At 40.6% G+C, this 18,420-nt stretch overlaps 1 protein-coding gene across 5 annotated transcripts in view; it reads left to right on the top strand.

Annotated features, from left to right (window-relative positions):
- KCNAB1 (potassium channel, voltage gated subfamily A regulatory beta subunit 1) overlaps positions 1-18,420 on the top strand; it is a 434,134-nt gene that overhangs the window by 166,540 nt on the left and 249,174 nt on the right. Inside the window, exon 1 of one of the 5 annotated variants that reach the window (XM_011998050.1) lies at positions 15,336-16,473. The exons of 3 other annotated variants lie outside the window; for them this stretch is intronic. In XM_011998050.1, coding sequence (XP_011853440.1) covers positions 16,253-16,473 — 221 coding nt within the window. In that variant the 5' untranslated portion in view covers positions 15,336-16,252. Of the gene's footprint in view, positions 1-15,335; positions 16,474-18,420 lie in introns of those variants that run through there. One more of the 5 variants, XM_011998052.1, reaches the window with a different exon arrangement.

Genomic DNA, 18,420 nt, shown 5'->3' with positions numbered 1-18,420 from the left:
ATTATTTTAGTGCTAATAATATTTATTTATATATCTGGGTGCTCCAGTGCTGGTTGCATATATATTTACAATTATTATATCCTTTTTCTGAGTTGACTCCTTTATCATTATATAATGACCTTCTTTGTCTCTTTTTATGGTTTTTGTCTTGAAATCTATTTTGTCTGATACAGGTGTAGCTACTCTTGCTCTCTTTTGGTTTCCATTTGCATGGAGTATCTTTTTCCATCCCTTTATTATTTTCAGTCTATGTGTGTCTTTATATATGAAGTGCATTTCTTGCAGGCAACAAATCATTGGGGCTTCCTTTTTTTTTTTTAAGACGAAATCTCGCTCTGTTGCCCAGACTGGAGTGCAGTGGTGCAGTCTTGGTTCACTGCAAGCTCCATTTCCCAGATTCACGCCATTCTCCTGCCTCAGCCTCCTGAGTAGCTGGTACTACAGGTGCCCGCTACCATGCCTGGCCAATTTTTTGTGTTTTTAGTAGAGACGGGGTTTCACTGTGTTAGCCAGGATGGTCTCAATCTCCAGACCTCGTGATCCACCCACCTCGGCCTCCCAAAGTGCTGGGATTACAGGCATGAGCTATCAGCCACATTTTTTTAAAAAAAATCCATTCAGGCACTCTATGTATTTTGACTGGAGAGTTTAGTCCATTTACACTAAATGTTATTACTAATAAATAAGGGTTTACTCCTGCCATGTTGTTATATATTTTTTTAGTGGTTTTGTGGTCTTCTCTTCCTTCTTTTCTTCCTTTCTGTCTTCCTTTTAGTGAAGGTGATTTTCTCTGGTGGTATGTTTTAATTTCTTGCTTTTTATTTTTTGTGTATCTGTTGTATGTTTTTAGATTTGAGGTTCCATGAGGCTTGCAATTAATATCTTATAACTCATTATTTTAAACTGATGACAATTTAACATTGATTGTATAAACAAACAAAGTAAAAAATAAGCAAAAAGAAAGCTAATAAAACTCTATAATTTTGTTTCTCTGTTTTGTAACTTTTGTTGTTTCTATTTATACACTATTGCGCTGTCTTGAAAAGTTCTCGTAGTTATTATTTTTTAACATTTCATCTTCTCATCTTTCTACTTAAGATATGAGTAGTTTATACACCACAATTACAGAGTCATAATATTCTGTGTACTTACTATTACCAGTGAGTTTTGTATCTTCACATGGTTTCTTATTGCTCATTGATATCTTTTTCGTTCAGGTAAAAAAAAAAACTCCCTTTGGCATTTCTCACAGGACAGGACTGATGATGAAATCTCTCAGCTTTTGTTTGTCTGGGGAAGTCTTTATTTCTTCTACATGTGTGAAGGAAATTTTCATCAGGTATGCTATTTTAGGATAAAAGTTTTCTTTCTGTCAACACTTTAAATATGTCGTGCCACTCTCTCTGAGCCTGTAAGGCTTCTACTGAAAAGTCTGCTGCTAGACATATTGGAGCTCCATTGTATGTTATTTGTTTCTTTTCTCTTGCTGCTTTTAGAATCCTTTCTTTATTCTTGACCTTTAGAAGTTTGATTATTGAAGGTTGTGAGGTAGCCTTCTTTGGGTTAAATCTGCCTGGTGTTCTATAGCCTTCTTGTACTTGAGTATTGATATCTTTCTCTAGATTTGGGAAGTTATTTGTTATTATCCCTTTAAATACACTTTCTACCTCTATCTCTCTATCTCCTTTTTAAGGCCTATAACTCTTAGATTTGCCCTTTTGAGGCTATCTTCTAGATCTTGTTGATGTGTTTTACTCTTTTTTATTCTTTTTCTTTTGTCTCCTCTGACCGTGTATTTTTAAATAGCCTGTCTTCCAGCTTATTGATTCTTTTCTCTGCTTGATCAATTCTGCCGTTAAGAGACTCTAATGCATTCTTCAGTATGTTAACTTCATTTTTCAACTCTAGAATTTATACTTGAGTATTTTCAATTATTTCAATTTCTTTGTTAAACTTATCTGATAGGATTCTGAATTCCTTCTCTGTGCTAGCTGGAATTTCGTTGAGTTTCCTCAAAACAGCTATTTCAAATGTTCTGTATGAAATGTCAAATATCTCTCTCTCTCCAGGATTGGTCCCTGGTGCCTTATTTAGTTCGTTTGGTGATGTCATGTTTTTCTAGATGGTCTTGATGCTTGTAAATGTTCACCAGTCTGGGCATTGAAAAGTTAGGTAATTATCATAGTCTTTGCAGCCTGGGCTTATCTGTACCCATCCTTCTTGGGAAGGCTTTTCAGGTATTTAAAGAGTCTTAGGTGTTGTGATCTAAGTTTTTGGTCACTGCAGCCATATCTGCATTAAGGGACTCCTCAGGCCAAGTAACACTGTAGTTCTTGTAGACTCGTAGAAGTACTGCCTTGGTGGTCTTGTATAAGATCTAAAAGAATTCTCTGAATTAGCAGGCAAAGACTCTTGTTCTCTTTCCTTACTTTCTCCCATACAGAGACTGTCTCTCTCTGTGTGAGCTGTGTGGAGCTGGGGGAAGAGTGACACCAGCACCCCTGTGGCTACCACCACTGGGATTGTACTCAGTCTGATCTGGAGCCAGCACAGCACTGAGCCTTGCCCAAGGCCTGCTGTAATCACTAACTGGTTACTCCCTATGTTTGCTCAAGGACCTCAGACTTTACCATCAATTGGTGGCAAAGCCAGGCAGTCTTTTGACCTTCCCTTCAGGGTGGTGGTGAGTTCCCCTGGGCCCCAAGTGGGTCCAGAGTTGTTGTCCAGGAGTCAGGGCCTAGAGTCAGATACCTTAGAAATTTAGATGGCACTCTATTCTACTGCGACTAGGCTAGCAACAAAAACACAAGACAAAGTTTTTCCCACTCTTCCCTCCCCTTTCCCTAGGCAGAGGAGTCTCTTGCCATGTTCACCACTACCACGGGCCTGTGCGCAATACTCCCAGGCTACCACCAGTGTTCCCTTAAGACCCAAGGGCTTTTCAGTCTGCTTGTGGTGAATGCTGCCAGGCCTGGGACTCTACTTTCATGGCAGTGAGCTCTCCTCTGGCCCAGGGTAGGTCCAGAAATGCTTTCCAGGAGCTAAGGTCTGGAATTAGGGATGCCAAGAGCCCTCTTGGTACTCCTTCCCACTGTGGCCAAGCTGGTACCTAAGCTGCAAGACAAAACCCCTTTTATTCTTCCCTCTCCTTTTCTCAAGCGGAAGGAATCTCTTCTCGTAGCCACCACTTCTGTGAATATGCTGGGTCACACCTAAAGCCAGCATGTCTCAGAGTCTTAACCAAGCCCCTGGTGTATACCACCTGGTTACTGCTGCTGATTATTCAGGGTTCAAGGACTCTTTAGTCAGCAGGTGGTGAATCCTGCCCGGAATAGTTCCTTTTCTTAGAGGCAACAGGTTCCATCCTAGCCCAGGGTTTGTCTAGAAATGTCATCTGGAAGCTAGGTCCTGGGAAGGGGGACTTGCAACTCTGCCTGCTGCCCTACCTACCATGGCCGAGCTGATACCCTAGTTTTAAAACAAAATTCTCTTTACTCTTCCCTCTCCTCTCCTTTCCTCAAGTGAAAAAAAGGGGTCTCTTTTGGAACTATGAGCTACACTGCTTGGGACTGGGGAAGGGGGAGGAAAAGTACTCCCTTAGCTGCTCTGGCAGGTGTCTCACTAGGTTACATGCCCTCCAAATCCACTGGCTCTGAGCACAGCATAGCACTTAGACTTGCCTAGGAATTGCAGGCTTTATGGCCTAGACTGCCTTTCAAGTTTATTTAGATCCCCATAGCACTTTACCCCCTGGCAGTGAGGCTTCCCAAAAAGCAAGTTCCAACTGCTAGGATGGGTAATTCCCCTCTGGCTAGGCCTGGTCTAAATGCTCCCTCTGTGGGCATTGGCTGAGTTCTGCCCCGTGTAGCTTTCCTCTGTGACAGCACAACACTGGGTTCCAGTGCAAAGTTTTACAATTGCTGCACTCTCCCCCGCCAAGCACACAGATTCTCTTTCCATGCCATGCAGCTGCTGCTGTGGGGTGGGAGAGGGGTGGCGTCAGCAATTCACAGTTGTCTTTCCTACCCTCTTCACTGCCTTTTTCAGTGATATGAAGTTAAAACCAGGTACTACCATCTCTCAGCTGATGTTTGGTTCTTATGAAGCTGTTTTTTTTGTGTGTAGATAGTTGTCAGATTTGGTGTTCCTGTGGGGAGGATCATCGATGGAGGCTTCTATTCGGCCACCTTGCTCCACTTCCTCGAGATCTTTTCTGACATCACTGTAGTCTCCCGAACTGCCCCAACCCACAGTGGTCTCTCTCTCTTCCTCTAAAGTGTGTATCAGCTATTGCACTTATTCTGACATATAGAATACATAGCTAGTCATCCATGAATATCTGTGTACTCCCCAGGTAGGAAGTGAGTCCCATGAAGAGGGCTGAATTTTCTACCTTTTTCTCTTTCCAAGGTATAGAATTTGTCACCCAAGCAACAAAAAATGCATATGGATGATAGTGATGACAAATATTAATAGTTGACTTAAGGATAGATGATACACAAAAAGGAAAAGACAAATGGACAAATAGAAAAGAAAGCACGGGGTAACTGATATATACCTTGAAAAATCCTCAACTACATACATGAACAACAACAATATCAATTACAAAAACCACAAAACAATGCATGGGAAATAAACACCAAAGCCAAGAAGACACTGACAATCTGGATTACCCAATGACATTTTCTCCTCCTTTCTTCCATGTATCCCTGTTCTCTCCCTGCTCTGTAACCAAGTTTCACACATGGTTAAGAGAATTACCTACACTTTCTCAATTTTTCCATTAGGAACTTGCGATACCTTTATAATAAAATACTTATTTTATTTCATTTGACTTACAAGAGTAATTACATGGACATTGTAAAAACCAGAAAATACAGTACTTGGAGCTTAAGGTAAGAACTGAACTTTTCTTTTAACTAGGAAATTTATTTGACAAAATCTTAATGACAGATTTGAAGGTTTTAAATAAAAAATAACTATCTGCGATGTAGTCAAAAGTGTCTTTGAATATCAGTCAGGATACCTGGATGATGGCTCAAACTCTACCACTAAGTAGTTCTGTCAAAAGTTATTGAACATTTCCTGGGTTTTTGTTTTACAAATTTATTGTGGTATAATTGACAAGTAAAATTACATATATTTAAGCTGTATAACTTGATGATTTGACATATGCATACATTGTGAAATAATCACCACAACCAAGGTAATTAACATGTTTGTTGTCTCACATAGTTACCATTTTCTTTTTCTTTTATTTTTTTCTGGTGAGAACACTTAAGATTTAATTTCTTAGCAAATTTCAAGTATACAATGCAGCATTGTTAATTTCAGTCACCATGCTGTCGGCGGATCTCCGGAACTTAGCCATCTTGCATAACAGAAACTTTGTACCCTTTAACTAACATCTCAACATTTCCCTTGTCCCAAGCTCCTGGCAACCATCATTCTACTCTCTACTTCTATGAGTTTGACAATTTCAGATTTCATGTGTAAATGAGATCAGACAGTACAGGTATACTTTGGAGATATTGTGAATTCAGTTCACACCACTAGAATAAAGAAAATATTCCAATAAGTTTGTTTGTTTCCCAGTGCATATGAAAGTTATGTTTACATTACAATGTGGTCATATTAAATATACAATAGCATGTCTAAAAATAATGTACACACCTTAATTTAAAAATACTTTATTGCCAAAAAGTGCTAATGAACATCTGAGCATTCAGTAAGTAATCTTTTTGCTAGTGGAGGGTTTTGCTTTGATGTTGATGGCTGCTGACTGACCAGAATGGTGGTTGCTGAAGGATTGGGTGGCTGTGGCAGTTTCTTAAGATGACAATGAAATTTGTCATATCAGTTGACTGTTCCTTTCATGAAAGTGTTCTCTATAGCAAGCAATGCTATTTGATAGCATCTTACTCACAATAAAACTTCTTTCAAAATTAGGGCCAGTCCTCTCAAACTCTGCCACTGCTTGATCAACTAAGCTTATGGAATATTCTGAATCATTTGTTGCCATTTCAATAATATTCATAGCATCTTTACAAGGAGTAGATTCCATCTTAAGAAACTACTTTTTTTTGCTCGTTTGTAAGAACCAACTCCTTATCTGTTCATGTCCATCATTAGTTGCATCAATTCTGTTACATCTTCTGCCTCCACTATTAATTCTAGTTTTCTTTGCTATTTCTACTATATCTGTAGTTACTTCCTCCATTGAAGTCTTGAACCCATCGAAGTCATCCATGAGGGCTGGAATGAACTTCTTTCAAACTCCTGCTAATGTCGATATTTGACATCTTCCCATAAATCACAAATGTTCTTAATGGCATCTAGAATGGTGAGTTTTTTTCCAAGAAGATTTTAAGTTTATTTTGCCCACATCCATCATAAAATCACTACGTATGGCAGTTGTAGCCTTATGAAATGTATTTCTTAAATAATAAGACTTGAAAGTGAAAATTACTCCTTAATCCATGGGTTGTGGAATGGATGTTGTATTAGCAGGCATGAAAACAACATTAATCTTCTTGTACATTTCCATCAGAGCTCTTGGGTGACCAGGTGCATTGTCAATGAATGGTAATTTTTGAAATATGTCTTTTTTTCTAAGGAGTAAGTCTAGGAAGTTGGCTTTAAAACATTCAGCAAACCATGTCGTAAACAGATGTGCTGTCATCCAGGCTTTGTTGTTCCATTTAGAGCACAGGCAGAGTAGATTTAGCATAATTCTTAATGACCCTAGGGTTTTGGAGATGGTAAATGAGCATTGGCTTCAGCTTAAAAGTCACCAGCTGCAGTAGCCCCTATTAAGAGAGTCAGCCTGTCCTTTGAAGCTTTGAAGACCATCATTTACTTCTCCTATCTAGCTATGAAAGTACTAAATGGCATCTTCTTACAAAAGAAGGCTATTTTGTCTACATTGAAAACATGTTGTTTAGTTTTATTAATAATTATCTTAGCTAGATCTTTTGGATAAGTTGCTGTAGCTTCTATTTAGCACTTACTGCTTCACCTTACCCTTTTATGTTATGGAGATGGCTTCTTTCCTTAAAACTCATGCATCAACCTCTGCTAGCTTTAAACTTCATCTGTAGCTTTCCCACCTCTCTCAGCCTTTTGAATTGAAAAGAATTATGGCCTTGCTCTGGATTATGATTTTTATTAAGGGAATGTTGTGGCTGGTTTGATCTTCTATCTAGACCGCTAAAACTTTTTCTCTATCAGCGATAAGGCTCTTTTGCTTTCTTATCATGTATGTGTTCACTAGATAAGCACTTTTAATTTCCTTCAGGAACTTTTCCTTTGCATTTGCAACTTGGCTGTTTGGCAAAAGTGGCCTAGGTTTTGGCCTGTCTCGGCTTTTGACATGCCTTCTTCACTAAGCTTAATAATTTCTAGCTTTTGATTTAAAGTGAGATATGTGTGACTCTTCCTTTCACTGAGAGGCCATTGTCGGGTTATTAATTGGGCTGATTTCAATATTATTGTATCTCAGAGAATAGAAAGGCCACAGGAAAAAGAGAGAGATGAGGGAATAGCTGATCAGTAGAGCAGGGAGAACACATACAACATTTATCAATTAAATTTGTCATCTTATATGGGTATAGATTGTGGCACCCAAAACAATGACAGTGGTAACATCAAAGATCACTGATCATAGATCAACATAACAGATATAATAATAATGAAAAGTTTAAAATGTTGTGAGAATTATCAAAATACGACACAGAGACATGAAGTGAGCGTGTGCTATTGGAAAAATGGTACCAATTGACTTGCTCCATGCAGGGTTGCCACAACTTTTCAGTTTATAAAAAATGCAACATGTGTGAAGTGCAATAAAAAATGCAATATGTGTGAAGTGCAATAAAGCAAAACACATTAAGGTGAGGTATGCCTGTATTTGTTCTTCTGTTTCTAGCTTTTTTCACTTAGCAAAATGTCCTCCAGGTTCATCTGCATTGTTGCAAATGGTGGAATTTTCTTCTGTTTAAGGACTAAATAATATTCTATTGTATACATACCACATTTTTAAAAATCCATTCATCCATTGACAGACACTCAGATTGCCTCCACGTCTTGGCTATTGTGAATAGTGCTGCAATAAACACAGGAGTGCAGATATCTCTTCAAGATGCTGATTTCATCTCCCTTGGGTATATACTGAGTAGTGGGATTGCTGGGTTACACAGTAGTTCTATTATTACTTTGCTGAAGAACTTCCATATCATTTTCCATAGTGGTTGTACTAATTTACATTCCCACCAACAGTGTACAAGAGTTCCCACATCCTTGCCAATACTTGTTATCTCTTGTCCTTTTGATGGATAGCAACAGGTGTGAGGTGATAAAACATTTATGTTCCCAAAATGCATTTCATTTTAACTGTGATAAAAAGTTGAGAGTGTCTCCTACATTAATTTTCTGTGATCTGACAAATTTAAGTACTTAACTCTTATAGAATTTCATAGGATCTTGGATCTGCCCTTTTTATAACACTCTTCCTTCAAAAATGAATGGAATAAAAAAGAAGTGAGAAAATACACTTATTCATAAAAACATATTAGATGTTATGAGGTAAAGAGACATGTAATAATGGCTTTTCTCACCCAAAGAAGATGAACAAATATGAACAGAAACAAATTTTGACTTATTAACTTATTTCCTTAAAGACCTTCAGGTTGGATATTTTTCTCCATCCCATCATGCAAGGTTAGCATTATGTGGGAAGCTCTTCAAGAGTCTAGTTCACTGTAGTTTTCAAGGGTGAAGATAAATGTTTATGTAACTCCACCTGTAGAATAGTTACTTTTGAGTCCAATTAAGTCAGATGCTTCACGAAGTCTATTTTTTCCCCTTTCCTTTGAAATGAGATAATGGATGTGGAAGTTTTTAACACAGTGCTTACAGCAGAGCGGGTGCTCAAAAAACATTTTCTTTTTCCTTCCCTCCTTCATTTAATTTGCAGTATTTTAGATTTAAATTGCCATAAAATGGGAATTCATAATATACCATTTTAGAAATCATCATAGTTCATCAATTCTTTGAAGCATATTTTTAAAATTTTGCTGAAATTGTGAAATCATTTTTAACTGCCGCTGGCCAGGCAGCTGTCATGATCTGGTTGCTAATGCCTGTAAGTTGTGCATCAAAACTCTGAGAGTCGGTGTCACCAGATTGGAAAAAAGTCTCAGAGACAAAAGTTGAGCATGCTTTCAAAAAAAAATGCTACATCATCAACACAAAGGATGGCTGTGTGGAAAGACATGGACATTAATAATGCTCAGTAAAACATTCATAATTTCAAATTCTGAATGTAAACAAATTTGGGAATACTTTAACCAATTTATTTCTGTCATATTTTCCTTTTATATATGTACAAGAGTGAAATTGGAGGGAGGCAGTCTAACTGAGTTTAAAATGATTCTTTGGATTAATTGAAAATAAAAAAATAAGGGATAAGAAAGCATTATGTCATAACTGACCACATTTTTTATTTTAGTGGTATATAAAATAAACATATGTATTTGGGTTGACATTATTTTACAGTAGATGAAATATAATAATTCCACTTATCTTTGAAAACAAATTATCTGTGGGTTAAGGTCTTTAGGAAAATCTCTTATCCAAAGACATGGCCAATATTTATGCCATCTTGTTCTAACGTAAGACAATGGCAAAAATTATACTAATGACTAATAATTTAGGAAAAAATAATGACACTTGTAAAAAACAAACTGACCATGTGTCCCCGTCTCCTCTTAGTGCTATGTCCAGGTTCCAGACAAGCTTATGAGAAATTAACTACCATGAAGAGGCCTGAACAAAATAGTCTGAATTGTGAATTTCTTTTTTTGGTGGGGGGGATGGGGGTCTCACTTTGTCACCAGGTTGAGTGCAGTGGCATGACCTTGGCTCACTGCAACCTCTGCCTCATAGGCTCAAGTGATCCTCCTACCTTAGCTTCCTGGGTGCCTGGGACCACAAGTACAGGCCATCATGCCCAGCTAATTTTTTATATTTTTTGATAGAGACAGGGTTTCACTGTGTTGCCCAGGCTGATCTCAAACTCCTGAGCTCAGTCAATCCACCTGCCTTGGCCTCCCAAAGTGTTGTGATTATAGGTGTAAGCTACCACACCCAGCCTGAATTTCCGATTTTTCACACTTGCTTCCTATAACACTATGGTACCTTGCCTCGGGCATATAAAGTGATGGATAAGTAACAGAGGTCTTCTATGTCAGAGTGTTCAAATTCAGGAAATAATCATCAGTGGCTGTAGATATAGTTTAAATGTTAATTGGAAAGCACACCTATTCTTTAATTATGCTGTAGTTCTGGACATGTGGCTGGTAGTGTGAGAAAATCTGTATTAAGCCTGCCTTCAGAGTTTCTCAGTGGAGGTTCTCTGGTGAGCCTGTTTTTCTAGGGAAATAGGAGGGTAGACATCTGGAAATGTGTTCTATTCAGCAGAGCCTTGAGTATTTCCAATATGGCCTCTCCATTTTACTTTGCCTGTTATTCAAAATGCTGTATTCCTGCAAATGTGGGCCCATACTAATTTTTATAGCTGGTTCAATTTTTCAGAATATAGTAAATTGCTCTTCAAACTCACGTTTTAAGAATTTCTAATGAATAGCAAACTTGCATCCTAGATTCTTCTTTTAATCACAAATGATAGCCACAAAAACAGGGTCATCTGTATACTTGCATGTTTAAATTCTTCTAATATTAGCATTCTTTTCTGTTTTGGATAAACCCAATTTTTCCTGGCTGCATAACTGTTTTCTGTCCCCTGTTGACTGTGGTTTCCAATGGAATATAAACCATAAGTTCTGAGTGGACCCAGTAAAAAATGTTTGGTTCTGACTTTACTGGCAAGACATTTAATCAATCAGTAACTTGCCAGGTGATTGGAAAAAAATTTTTTTTGAGCAACAGGAATAAAGTATCATGAAGTATTTGAACATGTTAATAACAGACATCCTCAAAAGCTACCAAGCATAGGTGATTTAGTTGTTCTAAAATCTTTACTCTTTTTAAATGGAAATTATTTCTATCACTTATAAAAATATCGGGGTTTCTTTTAAACTATATTCATAAAATGACATGATTTAAAGTCCCTGTCATACGGAAGTTCTTGCAGTGAGGATCACTGTGCACAGTGGGTAAGAACCAAGTCTCCGGAGGTAGGCTGCCTCAAGTTAAATTTGAGTGTGCCTGTGTCACTTTAGGCAAGTTACTTAACTTCTCTAAGTGTCATGTTTCTTCATCTGTAGAATGGAGTTGATAATGATAGCACCTTTCCTGGAGAACCATGTTCTTGCACTATTTTATCTCTCTGAGGATACTGAGGCTCAGGGAGGTTAAGCATCCTGCTCAATGGCACACAGGAAGGAGGGGCAGAGTAGAGCTGGGATTCACACCCAACTCCAGCTGACTCTACACCCTAAAGTCCTTTGAGTTACCATGAAGACTCTAAGATGAGCATGAGGAGACAGGGCATTGGCATATGAGCTATGTAGCCTGTGATCTGTTCCTAACCAGCTCTGTCACCATGACCCAATATGGGAGACATTAATGCCAAAGAATTCCACATGTTACCTAACAAATAGGGACCAGCTGAGACTCAGGCAAAGCGTAAGAGTAAGTGATTATTTGGCCCTGTGCAATGTTGCAACCTCCATATCTATTTTTTAAAAAAACTACCCCAGTGTATCCACAAAACAAGAGGAAATCAATTTCACAAAGTAATAAAGCCTCTATATGGTGGCTTTTGATACAAGAAGAGGTGATTTTCAAGCACTTTATTATTAAATCATGATAACTATCATTATCATTCACTCTATACATCCTATATACAATGTGCTCCAAAAAAGAGCTCCAGGCTGGGCACGGTGACTCACGCCTATAATCCCAGCACTGTGGGAGGCTGACGTGGGCAGATCAGGTAAGGAGTTTGAGACCAGCCTGGCCAATATGGTGAAACCCTGTCTCTACTAAAAGTACAAAAATTAGCCAGGCGTGGTTGTGCACACCTGTAATCCCAGCTACTCAGGAGGCTGAGGCAGGAGAATTGCTTGAACCCGGGAGGCAGAGGTTGCAGTGAGCCACCAGCCTGGGTGGCAGAGGGAGACTCCATCTCAAAAAAAAAAAAAAAAGCTCCAAATACAACTTTGTATATAGGTTGCATTAGGGTGGAATAATAATGATAGTTATCATGATCTAGTAACTTTTAGAGGCACTTTCATCAGTGAGCTCCAACAGTTTCTTGCGAGCAATGATATAAGAATTAAAGTAAAAACAAACTATGTCTATATCTGTATTAATTTGTTATAGCTACTATAACAAAGAACCACAGACTAGGTGGCTTAAACAACAGAAAATTAATTCCTCACCATTCTGGACGCTAGAAGTCCAAGATCAAGGTGCTTGAAGCGTTGGTTTTCTCTGAGGCTTCTGTCCTTTGCTGATAGACAGTTGTCTTCTCCTGTGCCTTCCCATGGGCTTCGCATATCTGTGTCCTAATCTCCTCTTTCTATACGGACACCAGTCACATTGGGTTAGGGCTAGGGCCTCATATGACCTCACTTTCCCTCAGTTACCTCTTTAATGTCCTATCTTAAAATACAATCACATTCTGAGGTAGTAGGGGTTAGGGCTTCAACACATGAATTTAGAGGGAACACAAGCCAGTTGAAAACAATATCTATATCTATATTTACACCCACATCTATATCTATGTTTATGGGTCTTACTGAAACCTGAAATGATAACACTGAAGACTTTTCTCGATCTTACGATGTGACAATGAAAAAATATATATTCCAAGTCTAATTGGCATGTGGCCTCTTAGCACAAACTTATTAAGAATGAGCATTTTCTCAGCCAAGCATTATCTAATTTCTGGGCTCCTGAGACCGACTGCTCTGTTAACGCTGGGAAGGGGATCATGGCTGGGGGAAGCCACCAAGCTGCTGGCTGGCAGTCAGAATGCCCATGTGGTGTCGGATCTGAAAAGGTGCACTGTGGGCAGCCAGAAAGAGACTGGCACTGTGAGCATCCTCTGGCCTCAGGTCTTTGATTTTCTTTGAGGCATGTCCTAAAGGCTGGGACACTCATCTACACACAAGAGGTGCAGACATGAATGTGGGGCAATTATACACTCCTTTCAAGTGAGCTGGCTGTGCTTAAACTAGAACGTGCAGGATTTTCTTTCTTTCTTTTTTTAAGGAATCAAGTTTATCCAAGAATATGGCATCTTCCCATCCACCTACCTTCCTTCCTTTCTTCCTCCCTCTTCCTTTCTTTGTTTTCTTATATCCTTCTCTCAATTATTTATAGAGTGAGGGCCTGCTATGCACAAGGCACTCTGCTTGGTCCTATGGGGGATAAAAAGGTGACTAAGAGACACTCTGCCTTGCATGTTTCATTCTGATAACCTACTCCCTGTTCTGCTGTTGGTTATGCTTTCAGGCATTGCTCTGCTAGTTCTTGGCAAGGCTGAAAGCCACTTCAGCTTACAGCGTCCAGACCTTCAAGGTCTTCTGTCCTCCCTGTGGAACTGACAGCACTCCACCTCATCTCTGAGCCACCCACACATCTCCTCCCGCTCAGCCAGTGTCCAAGCTGAAGTTCCTGGCTCCTGACCCCTCTGGTCCGATGATTATTCATTCACTGTCTCTCGCCTCCCAGACTGCTTTATTTTTTTTCCTTTTCTGAGCTGTTCCTTCTGATTCCTCCCACTTCTTCCTCTTCTCATTTTGACTTCTTTCCCAATTCACATTGATCATCTCTGATGAGCCGGCTGAGTGTGAAAAAATAAAGGTTCTAATGATCTGTCTTCCTCTCTGCCCACTGTTGTTTATCCAGGGAGTAAAGACATGCTTCAAGTACTCCTTCCTCAGAGCTGAGCATACAAGAAGGGGTCCCAGACTTATTTTTTCCTTTCCACAACACTCACTCATTCTAAAGTTACTTCTCAATCACTGAACATTAGTCAATATGTTTATTTTTTAAAGTAAACAGTGGGAAGGTTGTGGAGAGTGAATGATGAGGTTCTATAATCTGATTTAAATCTTATCTGCAGGTTATAAAATGTTAAATTCATGTTTGGAATAGAACGCAACACAGGCATATATTCTACTTGAAAATTTTATTCCTACAGTTTAATCTAGTTGGGAAGAAATGGCAAGACCAGCTATTTTTTAAATCACATAGATAGTGTGTCCTGTCCAAACCTGGCAACTCCTGGGATCACTGCCTTCTTCCTCTCCTGCTAATCAAATTCAACCCATTTTTCATGTCCCAGGTAAAGTCTCATTCTTCTAGGAGGGTCACCTGGGCACCCATGAGCTTCTTGAGGGCCCAGCCTCTGTTTCAGCCACATCTTTGTGGCCCAGAAACAAGTCAAGTCAGGGACTTTGTAGAAGTGTGGGGAATGAATCAAAATGAACAACTTTCTCCAGTGTACTTTCTCTAGTGTACTTAGTGTCCGTGCCACCCATTCAGATATGTCATAATATGCCTTCCAACATTGTTAGTCAGACCCTTTAAGGCTGAATATTTTGTCCTTCCCTCCCAGATGGCCTGTTCCTTGAGGAGGGGGACAGTGCTTCCTTTTTTCTCCATATTGGTCTTCATTGACTAATATGGTGATGGTATTCAGAAATATTGCTGAGTTAAATACTGGTTATTTTTGCTTGACAGCAGTGTCTGTTGGGAACCACATTTAGAAAGCTGATTTTGCAGAAGCCATAATTTTATTGTAAGTAAATCTGCGAGAGGGTTTAGTTTCCATACATTTCAAATGGAAAGTAAATTACCAGCCAATTGATGCTTAGTTTGGTTCAGTCACATTTATTGAGGAATTGCTTTGCACCTGACATCAAATCAGAAAATATTCCTGCCTCATGTGGGTTCAGAGTCCCCAGGGATGTCTTACTGCCCACCTGACCTGGAGATAGGATATAGTGATTGTCCTCATAGCTGGGCACAGATGATGAATGGGCAGTGTATGTGGTCTCAGCCACATGCCTGGACCTTCCTGGGTGGTGCTGTGGACCTGCTGCACACCTAGTGCAGCACCCTCCTGGGTGGTGCTGGATTGCTGCTCCTCCCCCATCCCAGTCCCTCCTCTGGTAGCCGGAATAAATTTTGCAGTAAGTTAGCAGAGTTGATTCCAAAAAATCTGCACTGTGGCATCTCAGGAAACTTCAAACTTATCTGCTTGAGAAATAACTTGCAGAGAGGAAAGGAACTCTGACAAGGCTAATAAAAGGGATTTCGAGCTGTGTTTCAGCAAGCCAGTCACAGAGTATTCACGTGTTAATTCACTGGCGTGTTCCGCGGCAGAAGCACCCCCTCTGTCTTCCCCCAGTTCCAACTGTTGTGCTGCAGCAGATTTGGTCTGAGTCTGGGCAGAGCCCCTTTTTATGGAGCAACCCTCCCGATTCGCTACAGCAAGAGTCTGGTGCAAGTGATCCTTGCCTTCCCATCGCACACAAAGGCAAAGAGCTCCTTAAAGGGACCTGCCTGCTGCTCCTTGCAGCTGCAAACCCGTGTTGGTGCAGGCTCAGTAACCCAGGCTTTTGCTCGAGAATGAGTGGGGAGGGGTCTTGAGGAGCCCCCACGTCCTCCCGGAGCGGAGGCGGGAGGGAGCTGACAGCCGGAGTGGATGGAGACCACCAGTCCGCGGGGACCCGCTTGCCATTAGCTGCTTCTTGGGATGCTCCGCGCGCCAGTTGAGCATCCTGCCTGTGGTCCAGGGGATGCTGGCGGCGCATCTTGCGGTAAGCCTGCGCTGATTTGAGCCATCGCCCAGAAGCGAGCCCGCATTCAGACACCGCGGACCGGCTCCGCGAAGGGCTGCATGCAGTCACCATGAATGCTCAGCTCTAGGCTTCTGTAAAAACCTCCCCACTGCATGGATTTGGCTGTTTAATCAGCCGAGATTACAGCCCGGGAAGATTTGCAAGCCTGATTCTCCCTCCAGCTGCTGTGACAACTTCGGGGCCGTCTGTTTACTTCTCTGGGTCCCCGGGACTCTTTCCGGCATCGCAGCCCCTTGTGCCACTTTGTGGGCTTGACTCGGAAGTCAGCCGCCAGGACTCCTCTGACGGCATCCCCAGGAAGGGGGAGCAAGGAGGGCTTAAAAGAAAAGCAGGAATCCCCCCAGCTGCTCAGCCTCTCGTGACTGCCTGTGTTCTGGGGTTCTGAGAGGGACCGTGCGCTGCCTGGGGAAGCAATGCAAGTCTCCATAGCCTGCACAGAGCACAATTTGAAGAGTCGGAATGGTGAGGACCGACTTCTAAGCAAGCAGAGCTCCACCGCCCCCAATGTGGTGAACGCAGCCCGGGCCAAATTCCGCACGGTCGCTATCATCGCGCGCAGCCTGGGGACGTTCACGCCTCAGCATCACATTTCTCTCAAAGAGTCCACCGCAAAGCAGACTGGCATGAAATATAGGTATGCACGTAAGATTCCCTCTGCTCGGGGTATCCAGGTTCTATACAGGTGCAGTGGAGACAGCCCATCGGTTTTGAAAAGTGACTTACTCATCAGTGGGTTGCTCATTTCAGAATTCTCAGGTGCTTCTAAAATAGCTCCTTAGGGGGATGGATAAACCCAGGGTGGTTGTGTGTGTAGAAGATTTTTTAAAATGTGGCCCATTTTGTATAATTCTAAAGTCCTATGAACATCTTAGGAACTATGTACATTTCAGTACCCAGAAAAAACACACAACTGCTGGAACTGGTATTTAGATCAGGATAGTTTTTCAATAGCAAATGTGTTTGTTCTATTTTATGATAAAGACTGTAGTTTCTGGGATTATACTATCAGAAATAGTTTCCCATCTAGTACTGCTCTCTTATTTATCTTTTGTTTGTTTTGTTTGAGACAGAGTCTTGCTCTGTTGCCCAGGCTGGAGTGCAGTGGCACGACCTGGGCTCTGTCTCCTGGGACAGAGTCTCCTGGGTTCAAGCGATTCTCCTGCCTCAACCTCCTGAGTAGCTGGAATTTTAGGCGCCTGCCACCACACCCGGCTCATTTTTTATATTTTTAATAGAGAAGAGCTTTCACCATGTTGGCCAGGCTGGTCTCGAACTCCTGACCTCAAGTGATCCGCCCGCCTCAGCCTCCCAAAGTGCTGGGATTACAGGATTAAAACACCACGCCCGAACTTATTTTTCTTTTGAAAGACCAAGTTAACAAATGCTATAGAAAGCTTTTTAAAGAAGCTTTCTTGCAGGAAAAACCACCTACAATGGTAAATAAGATTGAATACTGCCATATTTAAGCCTAAATACTGCTTGAAATAAAAAGTAGACCTTGTGAAATAAGGAGAAAATGTAAATTGTTGCAGTTCTACTAGTTTCCTCATAAATTTTAAAGCTTCCGCATCCTCTGTGTTGTTTTCCATAGTTGGAATCATCTTGGTAATAGTGGATGCTCTGTCTAATGGGGCATGACTTACATTTGATAAGTAGAAAATTTCATTATTCAATTATGTGACTCCTGCCTCCTCGTTACATTTGCTTTGTACCAAGTCACTCTGACTTTATTTCTGTAAAACTACTCTGCTTCTAGTTTCTAAAAGTGTTTGTGAATGTAGAGGAGAGAAGCTACCAACACATCTTCCAAAAACTTTGGTTACTTCGGTTTGCAGATATGATTTTGTTAATTATCTACATCTAACTAACTCTTGTCTTTGTTAGGAATCAGGTTTTAGGATAGGATGAAGTTAATTAAATTAAAATAATGCATAGGCAACATTGTGTTTCTCATGTGGTGTTGCTGAAATAAAGCATTGAAACCTATTTTTATAAAAGTCGCCCTTGAAAAAAGTTTCTTTGCAGAGTTACAGGAAAGTTTCTTATTGCACAAACGTCAAGCACTATTGTTTTGATATATGTTTGAGCCATTAAGAAAAAACGTCCTTGGGTGGGAAAAAGCAAAACAACCTTAACTAAAGCTCTTTTTGCCCCAGCTACAGTACAAATGTAAGCAGCCTGACTCATTGAAGCACCAGCTATGTAAGTGGCTTTGCTTTTCCTGACATCCCTGTGATGGAGAGAGTGGGGCACCACAATGACAGTTCTCTAAATGAGACTGTAGTCTTGAGTCCACTGATGTTTTCTACAGCTGCTGCTGGGGCACACACACAACTCCTGCCCTGTGGACACAGTCCTGCTCTGCATGCGTTTCAGCTACTGAGATGGAGATGAGCAGCTGCTTTCCTGGGCAAGGTCCCCAGGAACAGGACCCTCCAGGGTTAAGGCAGATCACAGAAGGTGGTTTAAATTGTGACCTCTAGTACTTTAGCAGCACTATGAACTTTCTTTCTGTAAATCAGAAGAAATACAAAGTAAGATCACTAATTTCTTGAGGCAGAGTTTCATAGTTGCTTGATGA

Source organism: Mandrillus leucophaeus, unplaced genomic scaffold (genome assembly GCF_000951045.1).
Source record: "Mandrillus leucophaeus isolate KB7577 unplaced genomic scaffold, Mleu.le_1.0 Scaffold554, whole genome shotgun sequence".
Lineage (NCBI taxonomy): Eukaryota > Metazoa > Chordata > Mammalia > Primates > Cercopithecidae > Mandrillus > Mandrillus leucophaeus.
Note: the sequence above shows the minus strand (reverse complement) of the source record. Positions and strands in the feature narration are given on the sequence as shown.